This window comes from Trichomycterus rosablanca, chromosome 17, assembly GCF_030014385.1.
Source record: "Trichomycterus rosablanca isolate fTriRos1 chromosome 17, fTriRos1.hap1, whole genome shotgun sequence".
Lineage (NCBI taxonomy): Eukaryota > Metazoa > Chordata > Actinopteri > Siluriformes > Trichomycteridae > Trichomycterus > Trichomycterus rosablanca.
Genome location: NC_086004.1, coordinates 23874867 through 23891352, shown reverse-complemented (window position 1 = coordinate 23891352; position 16486 = coordinate 23874867). Strand labels below are relative to the sequence as shown.

Here is a 16486-nt window from a genome sequence, read left to right as displayed (position 1 = left end):
CCAGGCAGCTCTTCCAACCTAGCATAAATGTTTTATATAAAGTGAGAGACCATTTCTCTGACTCAGTTTAATTTTGATACATAAATGCTTAAACCACTGACCCTAGGCCACCAGAAAGGAGGGACAAACCGTAAACTAGACATTAATGAAAACTTTCTTTCTTCTCTTTCTTCCCTCCCACTGCTCATATGGACATCGACAAAGGCTCAGGTTAGTGATTTCACTGTGTCCGATTTTATATTTGACTGTATACTGTATATGTCCTTACTTAAAATGGCCAATCATGTGTCTCCTAGGTGTCTGAGGTAGTGCCTTGCTACTCTGAGTGCAATCAGTACGTATGGGAGGTCAACTCGTGGTCTGCATGTGTTATCAATCCACCCAACGCTATCAGCAGCACAAGCCAAGACCAGTCATCATGCGGAGAGGGTGTCCAGACTCGCAAAATCAGGTGAGCTTAGTTTATAATTACACCTAGCCTGTATAGACCAGTCATGTATCATCACTGATTGTATTAAAGTAGTCACTAAACGTCAGTGAGCTCTTGTGTTTGATGTGCTCTGACTTTGTAAATAGCTCTCTTAGCCAAAGCTGATTGATATTCAGCTCTCTTGAAGAAAAAACAGAAACGTGTCTGTCACAGCAGCAAATAGGCTCATAAATCTGTTTTCAGAAATGAGGACAGGATATAGCTCTGACATAGAAATTGATGAGATCACAGGCCTGTTTTTTTAAAAAAAAAAGTGAAGTCATGACCAGGTGTCACAACATCTTCTTATGACATTGAAAACTGGCTCTTTTTTGTCTTTGACTTAATATGGAAACTATTCTACCAGTAGTTTAGTCTTTCATGAAGAACATGGTGAACATGTTCTGTTTACAGCTGGTATAGATGCCTCTCTCCATCCAAAAACAAATTTGTCTAAAGGTTGAAGGCATTTTTTAATTGTTTTAATTGTTGGCAGGTGTGTAAGGAAGGAAGAAGACAGGTGGAACACTGTAGAGGATTCTGAATGTGCACAGCAGGATAAGCCAGTCACTGCTCAAACCTGCTACCTGCCCTGCCCTGGGCAATGTGTAACATCAGAATGGAGCCAGTGGAGTGAATGCACTATGGTTAGTGACTGACTATCTGACTGACTGACATAAAAATTGATTGACTGACTGACCTACTGACTGAGTGAATAAAAAGATTGTCTGGCTGACTCACAGCCTTATACAGCGAGTTTAATGATAATATATTATGCACGTGATGCCCTTTTCCATTTCATAAATTTTATATTCCTGTCCTCAGTTCCCACACCTAAGGTTGCCAAGTTGTTTGTTTCGTCAAGTGCTACTCTTTGTTTTTCCAAACATACATTTTGTGATTGTGGACAAAGAGTTCCATTTTTACCTCACCAGTCCACATCACTTGTTTTTAAAACGTCTCTGGCTTATTCAGGTGTTGTGTTCTTGCAGGGCTGTAATGAAAAAGAAATGAGGTGGAGGAGTAGGATGGTACTGAGGATGCCAGGAAGAGGGCACACATGCCCTGAGCTAAATCAAACAGAGTCTTGTGCCAACACAACCTGCCTTTCATATTCCTATGCTTACTCAGGTACTCCATTATACACAAAACACACATAAAGAGATGAGCATCTGATAGCATTAGTAACACTTTAAAGCCTAAATGATAATATTTTTTTCTGTATGTATATGTATTGTGTGTATATATGTATTTATGTGTATGTGTGTCTTTGTGTGGATTTCCAAGACTGGAGCAGTTGTCGGCTTAATAAGAATGCAGTGTGTGGCACAGGAACAAAGACACGTCTGCTGAACTGTGTTAGCAGTGATGGAAAGCTGGTGGAACTGAGCATGTGCAAAGAGGTGATAAAAGCCAACACTATACACTGGTTTTCCATTCTGTTACAACAAGTTCTACTGGGTTTGGATGCAACAACTCAATCAGCTCATGAATCAATTGTATTTACAATACTAAGTTCATGATTTAATATTCTCATAATTTAGTTGATCAAAATGTGAAATCAAAATTATAATTAATAAAAAATATTTAAAATAAGCATAAATAATGCAATACGGTGTACAGGTTGCAATGCATATTTTGTATGTTTAAATGAGTTTTATTAATTGACAAACTGCATGAAGCTAATGTAAATGTAAATAGCACCCATTACGTTTCTAGCACGTTTATTCGTGCTAGTCATCATGAAACTAATTTCTAAGAGTCTGTTGCTGGCTGTGAAAAAGAACAACCTAATGGTTGTATACATGTTGGAGTTAATTAATGCAGTTCTGTTTTGTGATTTTACCTCAGTGGGGTCCTTCAAGAGGGAAGCTTTCTGCACCGTGTGAAGTGAGTTGCCCTGTGGACTGCCTGCTGTCTGACTGGTCACTCTGGTCAGAGTGTTCACACACCTGTGGAGCACAAAGTAAGACAGTTTAACATTTTTGCTTAAACCTGCTTTGCAATACTGTCGGGTACCTGATCCTGTCATACTAATGCTTTCACAATCATTTTTAAAATGTTCGTTTTTGTGCATGGTTCATCTTTCACTAGCGTTCAGACATTTTAGTCTAAAATGTGTTATGGGCACATGAGTTTGGACAAATAACCAAAGGATTTGGGATTAGCTTCAGCAATTTTCAACCAGAATTGTTGACTTGAAGGGTAGTGGAGGTTTGGTTTGAGAATTAATTTTAAGTGCCTTAATAATGTCATATACACTAAATGGCCACTTTAGTAGAAACATGATACTAATGCTGAACAGAGCCCACTTGCAAGCCCTAACAGCTCTGATATTCTGTGCCTTGCTACTGAATCATGAGGGGAATGCTTGTACCTGCAAGGATTGAAAAGAACCCAGATGCAAGATGTTTTAAAACAATAATGTGGCTAATAAGTCACTCACAAAAGGGGACAATTGTAAGTAATGGGACAGTGGTAGCCTAGTGGGTAGAGCTTTGGAAGATTGGCGGTTCAAATCCAGGCTCAGCTATGCAGCCACTGTTGGGTCCTTGAGCAAGACCCTTAACCCTGTCTGCTCCAGGGGCACCGTAAGATGGCTGACCCTGCGCTCTGACCCCAGCTTCCAAACAAGCTGGGATATGCGAAGAAAATAATTTCATTGTACTGTACATGTACATATGACAAATAAAGTATATCTTCTTCTTCTTCTTCTTCTTCTTCTTCTTCTTCTTAATATATAAAGTGGCCAAAATAACAAATAAAAAGCAACAACTGAAAGATGAAAACATCCATAGCCTGCAACGGAGAAAGTGCATAGAACAGGGATAGTGCAGAACAGCCCTAATACTTTGTGCACCATTGATTTCACAAGAGACTGGAGTTTTTTTTCTTTTAAATTTTGGTCTGTGTTGACGTGATTACATCACGTAATCTCTGAAGCTTATTCCCCTTTTCCACTGAACGCAGTATGGTATGGTTTCAAATCTGTGATCACACATTTAGTGGCTCTTTCTACTGCCAAGTGACCCGTGCTGTACCTAAGTACCTGTGCTAAATTTGGTTACTCCTCTTGACCTGGGACTGAGTGCGTTGACAAAAAATAAAAAAATAAAAAGCTTAATTTGCTATAAAGGCACTATTAAAGCTAAGCGGTAATTAAGAATGTAATACAACGGTAAACATGTCCCTGTCACAACATATTGCAGCCATCATATTTAGAATCATGTATATATACAAAAAGACAAATGTTTAGCTAAATAATTTTTTTTGTTTGTTTGTTTGTCCTGTTTTTAATTATTCACATTTGCAATAACTGTTCATCCTTTTTTGAAAGTGGGTTTGTTAAATCATCACCATGTTTGATATTAGGTACATTGTTGTTACTTTTAAATGCTTCACCCTGTCTCCTCCACACCTACTTCTGAAATGTCACGTATAAAAACTCTTACTGGCAACTGTAAAAGTCATAGTGTGGAATTATTTGCAAATAAATCTTTTCATTTTGCAGCACATTTTATTTGGCTGTTTGTGTGTTGGTTTAGCAAGAGCAGAAAACCTTTGGGAAGAAGAAACAGTTTAGCCTTTTTATGTCCCACAGTGCCCTTTTCTTTCTGACGTATCGACTCGTTGGTGGGTTAATTAAAAACTGTAATTTGCCTCATATATCTCACGAAGCTCATGAAGGAAAATGTGCCTCAGGTGCTTATTACAGCTAACTATATAAATACTGCCTTCATTGGGAATGTTAATTAAAGGTGTGTGTGTGTGTGTGTGTGTGTTTGTAGGTCACATGACACGTTCCAGATTAGTCTTACAGCAGGCAGAAGAAAGTGGTCGGCCTTGTCCCTCTCAGCTCTCTCAAACCAAGCCATGTCCCATTAGGCCTTGCTACGGCTGGAGGCTGGGGGAATGGAGCACCTGTAGGGTGGAGGTACCAATGTATTATCTAATACACACCCACACACACAGTGTTGGTTTGAATTTTATTGTTAGGTATCCAAACAAACCAGTCCTAAATTACAGGTCCTTAATTAAATATGAACCTTATACTGGCCAGTGCAGTGACAGATCCCACCTGTCCAGGATGTATTTCAGCTTTGTGTCATGTCCCTGAGGCTCTTAAAGAGAGTTTTTCCTTGCTACTGTTTATGTGTGATCTTTTGTGTGAGTAGGGTGCAGAGTGTGGCGATGGGACAAGAGAGAGGAACATGTCGTGTGTTGTTCACTGGGGTAACTACTCCAGACCTCCATATCCAAAATCAGTACAGGAGGAGCACTGTGTGGAGAATGTACTGAGCAAGCCCATGCCGACAGAGCTGCACCAGCCATGCTCCATCCCCTGTCCAGGTTAAACACACTTTCATAACTTTATTTATTTTTGGGTTTTTTTACACTTGGAATTTGGCAGTTTTAATAAGAACACAAGTCTGTTTAGGTGTTTCATTTGAGCAAGTGTGAAAGTTATTTTTAAGTGTAGGTGTAATCCAAAGAAACAAACTCTGGTCCCAATCTGAGTCTGAGGTTTGCTTCAAGCCTGCATCATGTGTAAAAGCAGCTTCTCAGGCCGCAATTGGAGGTAGCTCAGCTCAGGCCTGTGTCCTGTAACTACCTGACTTTATGGGTCTGTCTGTAAACCTAGTTAACTCTCTACATAGACACATTTTACATCATCCTACACGCTTTCAAGAAGAAAGCTGTCTAAATTCTTACAGACCTTAAACTGCTGCCTACTAAGGTGCCTCATTTGCCTTATGAGTTCGATGTCTTATTAGAATCCTCTCTACTTAGGGAGCTACCTGGGTAGGCAGTAGGCAGCAAGGTAGCTCACTAGGTTTTCTAACAGACCCTTTGACTGTCTGCTTTTACTGACTTTTTTGCTAACATTGTTCAGGGTGGTTTTCAGGATCTTAGTCGGTAGACCAGGCAGCTTTCTAGTTTTGTAAATGTCACCTGCATCCTTCTGTTTTAAATCTTCCCATGAGTGGCATAGCAACGTCTCAAGTTTTTAGCTGCTGCTGGTCAGTAAACTAGAATTTCTCTCACTCATGTTTCTCTGGTGAGCATTCGGGTTGTAACTCACAGCTGGATTGTGGTGCTGGTGAAGCTGTACCTGAGTACTTTTTGTTTTCTCTTGAGCCTGTGTTTTTTATGTTTCCTGGCCGAGAGTGATGTAGTCAACTGTCTTATCTATTCTCAAGTCCCGCTTCAGGCTGCGGTTTTGGTTTGCTTTAGTTTTCTGGACTATTACTTTAATTTCTTTATTCAGTTTTTATTTATTGTTTATTATTTTTTTAATCATAATTCTTTATTGAGTTATTATTTCTCTGCTATTTCTCTGCTATTTCATGGTTTTTAACCACAGTGGTGTTCTGCCATTGTTAAACCTTCTGTGATTGGTTTCAACCCTCTAACGTCACACCCTGTGACATATATCCATCCATCGAAATATCTAGAATTTTTTTTTCTCTCTACAGTGCTGTAAAAAATCACCACAATTCTCACTCTGAGCAATTTCAAGACATTGACACATGTCTGTTTGATTAAAAGTGCTGCTCTGTTTTGCATGACTGACTGAGTTTGTTGTAAAAACCAATTACATGAAACTCATAAAAGCTCAATATTGCTAGTGGCACTTGACATCCATTGATTGAATTTGTTAGATTACTTTGCATGTTCACAATGGCCAGAACTGTGACACTGTGGTCTGCAAATAAATCAATGCAGTCTTGAAAATTGGATCACATAATGCATTTAAACACAAGTTACTATGTTCAGTGTCCAGCGGATGTAAAGCACAGGTTACATAAAAAAACAGGTGTATAAATAATACTGTGGTGTCAGCGACACTCCCACTTGGCGTGCTGCATCACGGGAATACAGTGCAACCACGGTTGTCGTAAGCAGACAGGGCGTCCCGGGAAACCCACGACAGCCGCTCTCTACAATACTAGGAAAATATTGTGGCCAAATATCAGGCCAAATAGAAACTCCCTTGCTGATAAAACAAATAGGAACAGACTTCCATAGAAAGCACAACAACAGTAAAGAGCATCTCAGCATTTACTCTGCTTTCATTTGATTTCAAGGCTTGATCTTTGGCACAGTGGAGGGGGTATTCTTTCAAAATCATTACTTTAAATTATTATCCACTCCCAACCCCAGATTTCTATTTTATTTTTATTTTATCACTTGGGTGCTGTTTACTGCTCTGTAATGGATGTCCTATTCATCCAATGTATCTTTTTTTATGTGATAGCAGTTGTAAACTGATGCAGTTAAACCTGGCTACACCTCCCCGAATGGCTGATAAAATTAGCGATGGTGGATTTCCTGTTATAACACTGACAGCAATATGTGCTGCTTGTTTGTTATAATAATGTACGGTTGAGGTCAAAAGTTTACATACACTTTAATGCTGCTGAATTTAAGCTGTTTTGAAATAAAGAAATGGTAAAATTCTGTGTGGTTATGTAAATACTAATTTTAGTTATCAGAGTCATTAAGGTGCAGCTGTTTTTCCAGATGTTACTAACCAGGTGTTAAGTTTAGAAACCAGCTGGGGTTGGATTTTTTTCTTTTTAGTTATTGAAATGATCGTTTAAATGTGTATTTTGTCTTTACTTAGATTGTTTGTGTCATGTACAATTTTGTCTGAAGATTTTCCATGTCATATCATCATCCTAATAATGCAATTCACATTGTGCTGTTGTCAGTCCAGCTCATTCCTGTTCTTAGACTAAGTCCTTCCACAAGTCCGGTCATATCACTTTAATGTTATCACGTGGGTGCCGCACTACATGCCCACAGTAACTTGCATGACTTAATGTGGTTCGGTAGCTCCATTCGGTAGTTCTGGCTGTCTTGTAAAGCTACTCAGTGGTCACCATCTTCCTCTATGAGTTTTTCAGCAATTTTCTGGTGCACTTGTTCTGAATGTGTCTTTCTTCCTCTTTCTTCAGTGTCTAGGCTTCACATCCATGTGTGGCCACTGCATAAACCATGGCTTTCATCAATCGTAGCATGGTGATGGTACAAATTGACTCATTTTTCCATATTCATACCAGTTTGACGGTCACCACCATGCTCATTGCCATTCTTGACTTCACCGACTTTTCAATGCTGATTTTTCGCAGCTCTATATTTATGATAATATACAAAACACTTTATTGCTTATAAACAAAGCTGTCATGCGACAGCAACTACATTCCTTTCTGCTTCATACTCAAACCATGCAGTTTGTAGATCTTGCAGGTCAACCTGACCTAAACATAATATCTGTAACAGAATATAATGAAACAATTTGCACGTCTGTCACGTCTGATTAGGAGACTGTCACCTGACCAGTTGGTCACAGTGGAGCTTGTGCCAGATGCTTTGCCTGAATGGAAGGAGTTATGAGACGTGGGGACGGCAGGCACGATCCAGAGCAGTAATCATCCAGGTCCCACAAAACAAGACCTCCTGTCCAAGCCAGGTTTATGAAACACGACCATGCCAGCGTGAGTACTTGATTGTGTCGGTTATTATTAGGGCAGGAGCACGCTCAAGCCATAGAAATTTAGCACCAAGATGCCACTATGTGACACTCCTGTGAGAATTATATATATTCATAAAATGAAACGTGTTTCGTCCTGTTAATGTGTTTGTCTCTTTCGTGCAGGAGGGAGTTGTCTTAGTTATGAGTGGGTTACAGGTGAATGGAGGAATAATCAAAGAGCAGTGTGGTGCCAACGCTCAGATGGCGTAAATGTCACTGGTAATAATACTGTTTACATATTATCTTACATATGTTTATTTTTACCCACTTGCAGAAATGTGCATGTATGTCGTCTGGCGACTTTAAATGTCCCTGTTCGTGAGTAAGGAAATGGCCTGTGATTAATTGGTGCCCTTTTTTACTGCCTTGCGCTCTGTGTTTCTGGTTAGTGCCTGGCCCACTACGGCACTAATAAGAATGAAGCAGTAAAAATATTATTTTTCTCTGCTGGTAATGCTGTGCATTTACAGGAGCTTTACGTATGAAATCAATTTTTTACAGTGTTTTCTATCACTTGTTTACTTGGGCTTAAAGGCAATGGCTTGTTTAAAAAGGTCAGCTTACATGATATTAAAGTAAACCACGGTGCTATAACTTTAAACAGGATAAAATGACAACTGAAGGTGCACACAGGGAATATTCTTAATTAGAATGGGCCAAACAAATCATTAACCTAAATTGCTGATGTTAAATACATGGCTAAGGTGGTTAGACTGCTAAATCTTTCAAAAACCGATATAATTGTCATTTAACTACCAAACATTGTTTTTTTCTTTATTAGGAGGATGTTTTCCACACAATAAACCCTCTGGTGTGCATCACTGTGACCCACCATGCACCAAACCCTTTTCTTTTTGCAAACAGGTAAGAAATACACTGTGGCACTGTTACTGTAGCATCACTTTCTTTTGTTTTTTGTTTTAATTATTTTTGGTTTTGTATTTATGCATAAGCAGAGCTCACGTGGCACAGCAATATACACTGATTAGCCATAACATTAAAACCACCTCCTTGTTTCTACACTCGCTGTCCATTTTATCAGCTCCACTTACCATATAGAAGCACTTTGTAGTTCTACAATTACTGACTGTAGTCCATCTGTTTCTCTGCATGCTTTGTTAGCCCCCTTTCATGCTGTTCTTCAATGTTCAGGACCCCCACAGGACCACTACAGAGTAGGTACTATTTGGGTGGTCTATCATTCTCATCACTGCAGTGACACTGACATGGTGGTGGTGTGTTAGTGTGTGTTGTGCTGGTATGAGTGGATAAGACACAGCAGCGCTGCTGGAGGTTTTTAAACGCCTCACTCTCACTGCTGGACTGAGAATAGTCCACCAACCAAAAACATCCAGCCAACAGCGCCCCGTGGGCAGCGTCCTGTGACCACTGATGAAGGTCTAGAAGATGACCAACTCAAACAGCAGCAATAGATGAGCGATCGTCTCTGACTTTAAATCTACAAGGTGGACCACCTAGGTAGGAGTGTCTTATAGAGTGGACAGTGAGTGGACACGGTATTTAAAAACTCCAGTAGTGCTGCTGTGTCTGATCCACTCATACCAGTACAACACACACTAACACACATCAGTGTCACTGCAGTGCTGAGAATGATCCACCACCTAAATTATACCTTCTCTGTGGGGGTCCTGACCATTAAAGAACAGGGTGAAAGCAGGTTAAAAAAGTATGTAGAGAAATAGATGGACTACAGTCAGTAATTGCAGAACTACTAAGTTCTCCTATATGGTAAGTGGAGCTAATAAAATGGACAGTGAGTGTAGAAACAAGTAGGTGGTTTTAATGTTATGGCTGATCAGTGTACATTAGCCCACTACTGCTAAAATCTCCGTATCCAGAGTTCTAGTATCAGCAGTGCTATCAACCTGTGGGGCATTTGCATGAAAATAACTGGGTAATGTCCAAGGGTGGCTGGAACAGCCTAGCTAATGGGAGGCACACTGGTCAGTGCGCTCTAAGTGCCGGTCCCAAGCCTGGATAGAAATTAGAAAGTTGTGTCATCAAGGGCATTAGGCTTAAAATCTGTGCCAAGTCTGGATTGCTTCATACCTGCTATAAGGTTTTTTAAGGACACATTTTTCACATATGTCCATAGAAGCACTGAAATATTTAGATGGTTTTGAGAGATGGAATTTTTTTAGAGAGTACTGCATTTTTTTTTGTCATATCCTTTTATAAACACCATTTGGTTTCTTTCTCATCAACACATAATCAGAAAACTTTCTGCATGTTTTTTACTAATACACTTTGGTTTTTTCATTCACTTTTTTCATCACTCACCTCATATTTAGAGAGAGGCTGTCTGTCAGGTGCGTTATGTGTGAAAACTTACACCTATTTTACCACATTGACTGTAGATACATCCCTGAGCTGCTACAACCTGTTTATCAGTGCAGCAGTGAAAACAATGCCACACCTGCAACAGCAAACAAAAAGCAGTTCTGTTATTTCTTTTCTATCAGAACGGCATGTGTGGTTGTGAGAAAGGTTTTACTGAGGTCATTACTGCTCATGGATACCTGGACTACTGTACAAGAACCCAGGGGCCGGATAAAAAGGCAGACGTGAAGAGCAATGGGGGACGTCTGAGATCCAGCCGTATGCAGAAACAGAACGAGATCAGAGGCTGGACGCTGCAACCACTTGGTCCAGGTAGGAAATTCTGCATTTATGTTCTCATTTACTATCCTGCCCAGGCTGTTGTCCACTCACACACAATCCTGAGCTATAATTGCACATGATTAATCATGAGAAAACTAAATTGTACTATGCATATGATTCTCTTGACTGGAATTTAAAACCACTTATGACTGTAGATTAGTTTTGATTAGGAGCCTGGCAGGTCAGTTTTTTTCTTATCTAGAGCATGCATTAATTCAGTGCCAGATGCAAAGCTGGTCACACATCAGTAACTAAGGGTAATTTATAGAGTTGCTTTCTTTGCCTTAATTACCAGATGGACGGGTCAGGCTGTGGGTGTACGGGCTAATGGCAGCGGGATTCATTATGATTCTCCTCATCATCACAATGTCCTTTCTGCTGTGGTAGGTCCAAACTGTTGTGTTATAGGTTTCATGTTTAAAACATTGTTTTGATGTTAACCCTTTGGTATCAGCCTATAATTTGACTACACATACAAAAATTTACACATTTACCTTTCTGAATTTCAGATATACACATTTTACTGTATATTATTTAGCATGTCAATGTCTTTCAAACAGATTGCGATTATGTAAGTGTCCTTAATCATGGTAATTTGTTTAGCAAACACAAGCAGTTATACAAATGTTATAAAAACAGAGGCTGGGTGTCAGAATCATGTTCACAACCCTCTTAGCAATATAATTACTATATACAGTGGCGTTGAGTTTAAAAGACGTTGAGTTTCAAGGTATTTTGTCCCATAAGGATGTATGTGAAACGTGTTAATGCGTTCCATGGTCCTGTGGAACTGTATATTTTTAGGCTATACAAATACAGTAAAACCTGCACTTTACCTTTACTGTTTCCTTGCGCTTCTTAATCGTGGAGATGCTTGATCTTGGAGTACTAGCAGACGCCTTTATCCAAAGCGACTTACATTACAGTAAACAGCAATTGAGGGTTAAGGGCCTTGCTCAAGGGCCCAACAGCAGCAACCTGGCAGCGGTGGGGCTTGAACCAGCAACCATCTGATTACTAGTCCAGTACCTTAACCACTAGGCTACTGCTTGCCCACTGGGCTACTGCATGCTCAGTAAAGTTCAGTCAATTTGAGGACTGAACTGAAATTGTGAGGAATTTCTTTAGTGGAGAGAACTAATGAGCAGTAATAATTAAGGGAAGTTTAGTGTTCCTGTGTCATTCTTTTAGTACATTAATCCACGTTAAGCTTTATTTAAAACGTGATTCTCACAATTTCTCAGAACCCCCAGATATAATGCAGATCCGTCTCATATTCGCACTTTGATGACGTTTTACTGCACCGCTTAAGTAGAGCACTAAACAAAGCGACTGTTCATTGTTAATTTGAAATTAAACAAATCATTTTTTTAACAGGGCTGAACACGTCAAGTTTAAGGAAAACATCGAGTTTAAGGTTACAAATTTCTCCACGAAGGGCGTCGAGTTTCCAAGATTTCGAGTTTAGGGGACGTCGAGTTACAAGGTCTGCGTTAAAATCACCCAAAAGATTCAAAAATCTTGTCCCCTCAGATCAATTGATTACTTGAAGGGTGCCAGTTATTTTTCATCTTGCAACAGTATGATATCATGTGCCACCATCTAGTGGTGTGAACTAGAACTTTCAGCTTTACAGTTGATTGCTTTGTTACAGACGTGACATTAAAATGCTCAAACAGTGTACTTGTGTTTTCCCAGTAAAAACTCCAAGGACACCCCAAGCTCGGGCAGCACCCAAAAGCATCTAGCACTGGCGTATGATGTAGATACCGACATGTGAGTGACTATTCTGCTGTTGATCTCCAGTTCTAATTTATGCAACGTCAAGATCTTCTGAGAGGCCAAGGTCATTCCAGCTGCAACAACCATGATGTTTTATATCAAGCCTTGTGCCTCTACATTAAAAGTGTGTGTGTGTGTGTGTGTGTGTGTGTGTGTGTGTGTGTGTGTGTGTGTGTGTGTGTGTGTGTGTGTGTGTGTGTGTGTGTGTGTGTGTGTGTGTGTGTGTGTGTGTGTGTGTGGTTTGATTGGAGAGAACAAATGGGTCTTGTTTGTTGTTGATGTTAATACTTTATGCACTATGTTAGTGCAGTATTGAGTATCACACTCTATGTTAGTGCATTGTTTCTGTATTTCAATTGCAAGCATACATTTGTGTGTTGTTTTTTATAATGTCATACAATACCAGCTGACTTTTATATGCTGTTAAACTTCTTTACATCCGGACGCTGTAGCTGCAGCAGTTACAGTTGCAAAAGATATACAGATTGCACTGGACTGAATTCAAGCATTAATTCATTATACGTGTGGTCTGAGCATCATCCATGTCACAACATAGACAGATACATCCTGCCTACAATTGTACCTTTCATAACTTTATTAAACAAATTAAATAATGATTAATGGTCTGTGTATTTATTAACTAACTGTAATGTTTTATGTGGCTGCATTATGGTTCTTTATTCCAAACATTTTGTTGGTAATTGACTTATTTGTTTTGACTATATTAAGCTTTAATTGATTAACTATTTTAAATCATTTCCTGATTTTAAAGTTGCAGAAACGTTAAAGAAAATGAACTACAAGCTATTTCAAAAGCAAGAGGGCAGCACAGTGGCATATTGGGTAGCGTCTGTTTTTCCTGTGTGAAGTTTGCATGTTCTCCCTGTGTCTATGTGGGTATCATCCCACAAGTCCATCCCACAGTCTTGGGGTCAAAGTCAAAGATTGCACTGTGTGTGACTGTGCGGTAAAAAACACACGCTGGAACCAGAGCTGGGATCTTGAATACATCGTATCAAATCTCAGCTCTGCCTGCAGGCTAGGCTGAGCGGCCACATGAACAACGATTGGCCTGTTGTTTAGATATGGGTGGGATTAAGCCGGATAGGGTCTCTCTCTCTCATAACTAATGGCTGATTAATGACGCCTGCACAGAAATGAGAAAAGAGTGCTGCACTGCACTCGTCAAAGTTCAGGTGATAAGATGCATACAGCATGCTGCCCACGTGTCGGAGGGGGCGTGGGTTCGCTTCGTTCTCCTCAATCAGAGTGGGGATCGGCATTGGGGGAGAGGAAGCATGACGCAATCTGGCAATTGGATGCGCTAAAGGGGAGGAAAAGGGGAGAAAATGCATTAAAAAAATATTTTAAAAAAAGAAAAGATTGCCCTGTGTGTGTGTGTGTGTGTGTGTGTGTGTGTGTGTGTGTGTGTGTGTGTGTGTGTGTGTGTGATGGACTGGCGACCTGTCCATGATTTTTCCACAGTGAATCAGACCCACCACGACCCTGACCAGGATAAAATGGTAGTAAAACAATGAATGAATTTCGCAAGAGAAATGATTCTTATTTTTAGGAATGAAGAATCAACACTGCTTGACAAATGAGAAAACAATTTGATATATACAAAAATGTGAAAACATATGTAAAATGTATATTTTAATCTGGTATACCACATGGGGGAGCTTAAATTTCAATCACAGGTAGCCGTACCACAGTTTCAGTGCCAATTACTTAGGATAAGATACACATTTTGTGTAATTTGTGTACTGTATCTGTGTTCTGTACTGTATCTGTGAGCACATACAGTATTGTATCTGTGAGTACATGCAGTACTGTATCTGTGTGCTGTACTGTATCTGTGAGCACATGCAGTACTGTATCTGTGAGCACATGCAGTACTGTAGCTGTGAGCACATGCAGTACTGTAGCTGTGAGCACATGCAGTACTGTATCTGTGAGCACATGCAGTACTGTATCTGTGAGCACATGCAGTACTGTATCTGTGAGCACATGCAGTATTGTATCTGTGAGCACATGCAGTACTGTAGCTATGAGCACATGCAGTACTGTATCTGTGAGCACATGCAGTACGCACATGCAGTATTGTATCTGAGCACATGCAGTACTGTATCTGTGAGCACATGCAGTACTGTATCTGTGAGCACATGCAGTACTGTAGCTATGAGCACATGCAGTACTGTATCTGTGAGCACATGCAGTACGCACATGCAGTATTGTATCTGTGAGCACATGCAGTACTGTATCTGTGAGCACATGCAGTACTGTAGCTATGAGCACATGCAGTACTGTATCTGTGAGCACATGCAGTACGCACATGCAGTATTGTATCTGTGAGCACATGCAGTACTGTATCTGTGAGCACATGCAGTACTGTAGCTATGAGCACATGCAGTACTGTATCTGTGAGCACATGCAGTACGCACATGCAGTATTGTAGCTATGAGCACATGCAGTACTGTAGCTATGAGCACATGCAGTACTCTATCTTTCACAGCATGTCTTGCCATTTTAGCTGTGGTCCGTCATGACTGAATGACGAATTTTATAGAATTTGCAGGTGACTCAAATCATTCAGATGTGCATCAGCTAAACCAATCCAAATCCAGCTGCATCTTTTGCTGATTTGATTTACTCTGTCAGATTCTCTTCTGTAGAAGATGAAATTAACCAGAGGCGTCACTGACATCTGTGCCAGCTGGACCAGCACTGGGCTGTGCTGTCATCATTTATCAGGCAGGACCAGCTAATGTGAGCCAAGCTCGAACTGAGGTAAAGCTCAGAGCCAGTGGCATCACACAATTGGCAAGTTGATTATAGTTGTGCAGGCTGTAGGAACTACACGTGGGTAGTTAATGGCTGTGAAGGCATTCAAGTGCCAGTAGGTGGCGTTATAATGCAAGGTGAACACAACCTAGACGAAAAACTCAAACGTCATCACGTTATAGTGAAAAGTTATTATAATTATCATCATTATTTTTATTATTATTAATATTATGTGAAACCTGTGAAATGTGAACTTTAAAGTAATTGTTTCAGAAACAGACTTACCATTTTATTCAGTTCTCTTTACATAAAGAATAAAGATTTTACCTAATGCTACAGAGCAGTCTGAGGTTTAAAAAAGTTATATTTCTTCATATATTACATATATTATTCATATGTTATTCATATATTACATTTATTATTAATATTTCTGGTGAAATCACTTTTTTTATTTTAACAAGCAATTTCCTGGCTGTTCACCCAACTAAACTGCTAAGGTGATTTGGCTAGTTAAATTAGCTAGCTCTTTAGGTAGACAATTAGCCATTAACATTTAATTAATTGGACTGTTTACTATTTACTAATGTTCACTAATTTGTAAACTCTAATTCAGGCAATTTCTTATAGACATCTTACTGATTCAGCTTTTTTTTTTTTACATAGCTGAATTATTTTAGCAAGTAAAGCTTGTTACTGCAGCTATATTTCATGTAGGCAGACAGTCAGTGGCTGTTTATTAAGCCAAATTACTAAATTAATTTAGGCAATTAGCAATCAACATGCTATTCATTTGACTGTTTACCCAGCTAAGGAATTAAGTTAAAAGTTAAAAATTGGGTGCAGCATGGTATTATTGCATCTATTTTTCTGTTCTTTGGTGATTTGAAGTTCCAGCCATGTCAAACGCAACAATAAGGTTTGATAAGTGTCTCCAAAATACAGATATGAATTTGGGTACATGGATTTATAAATTCAAGGTAAAATGGGGCCTATATGCTATATGTAGATACATTTATCAAGAAATTTTTAAAACACAAGTGATTGGATTTTTTGTGCATTCTGCAATACACCAGTAACCAACATGCACTATGGTGTGAAATGTTCTCGTGATGTACAGTCACCATCGCAAAACCCAGAGTATCATAATTTACCTTACAGTTTGTTATAAATACGTAAATTCATTCCTTTTGTTGAGCCGCCTCTCTCCTTCGCCTTTCTTATCTTCCAGG

At 39.5% G+C, this 16486-nt stretch overlaps 1 protein-coding gene across 1 annotated transcript in view; it reads left to right on the top strand.

The window, feature by feature from the left end:
* The window catches only part of thsd7bb (thrombospondin, type I, domain containing 7Bb), a 53221-nt gene extending 40131 nt beyond the window's left edge, over nt 1-13090 (top strand). The window contains exons 16-28 of the mRNA XM_063013435.1: nt 297-451; nt 966-1116; nt 1462-1600; nt 1757-1872; nt 2321-2435; nt 4258-4403; nt 4645-4819; nt 7798-7971; nt 8133-8228; nt 8791-8873; nt 10493-10682; nt 10987-11074; nt 12390-13090. Coding sequence (XP_062869505.1) covers nt 297-451; nt 966-1116; nt 1462-1600; nt 1757-1872; nt 2321-2435; nt 4258-4403; nt 4645-4819; nt 7798-7971; nt 8133-8228; nt 8791-8873; nt 10493-10682; nt 10987-11074; nt 12390-12471 — 1710 coding nt within the window. The 3' untranslated portion in view covers nt 12472-13090. The remainder of the gene's footprint in view (nt 1-296; nt 452-965; nt 1117-1461; nt 1601-1756; nt 1873-2320; nt 2436-4257; nt 4404-4644; nt 4820-7797; nt 7972-8132; nt 8229-8790; nt 8874-10492; nt 10683-10986; nt 11075-12389) is intronic.
* Nucleotides 13091-16486: the final 3396 nt, after the last annotated feature.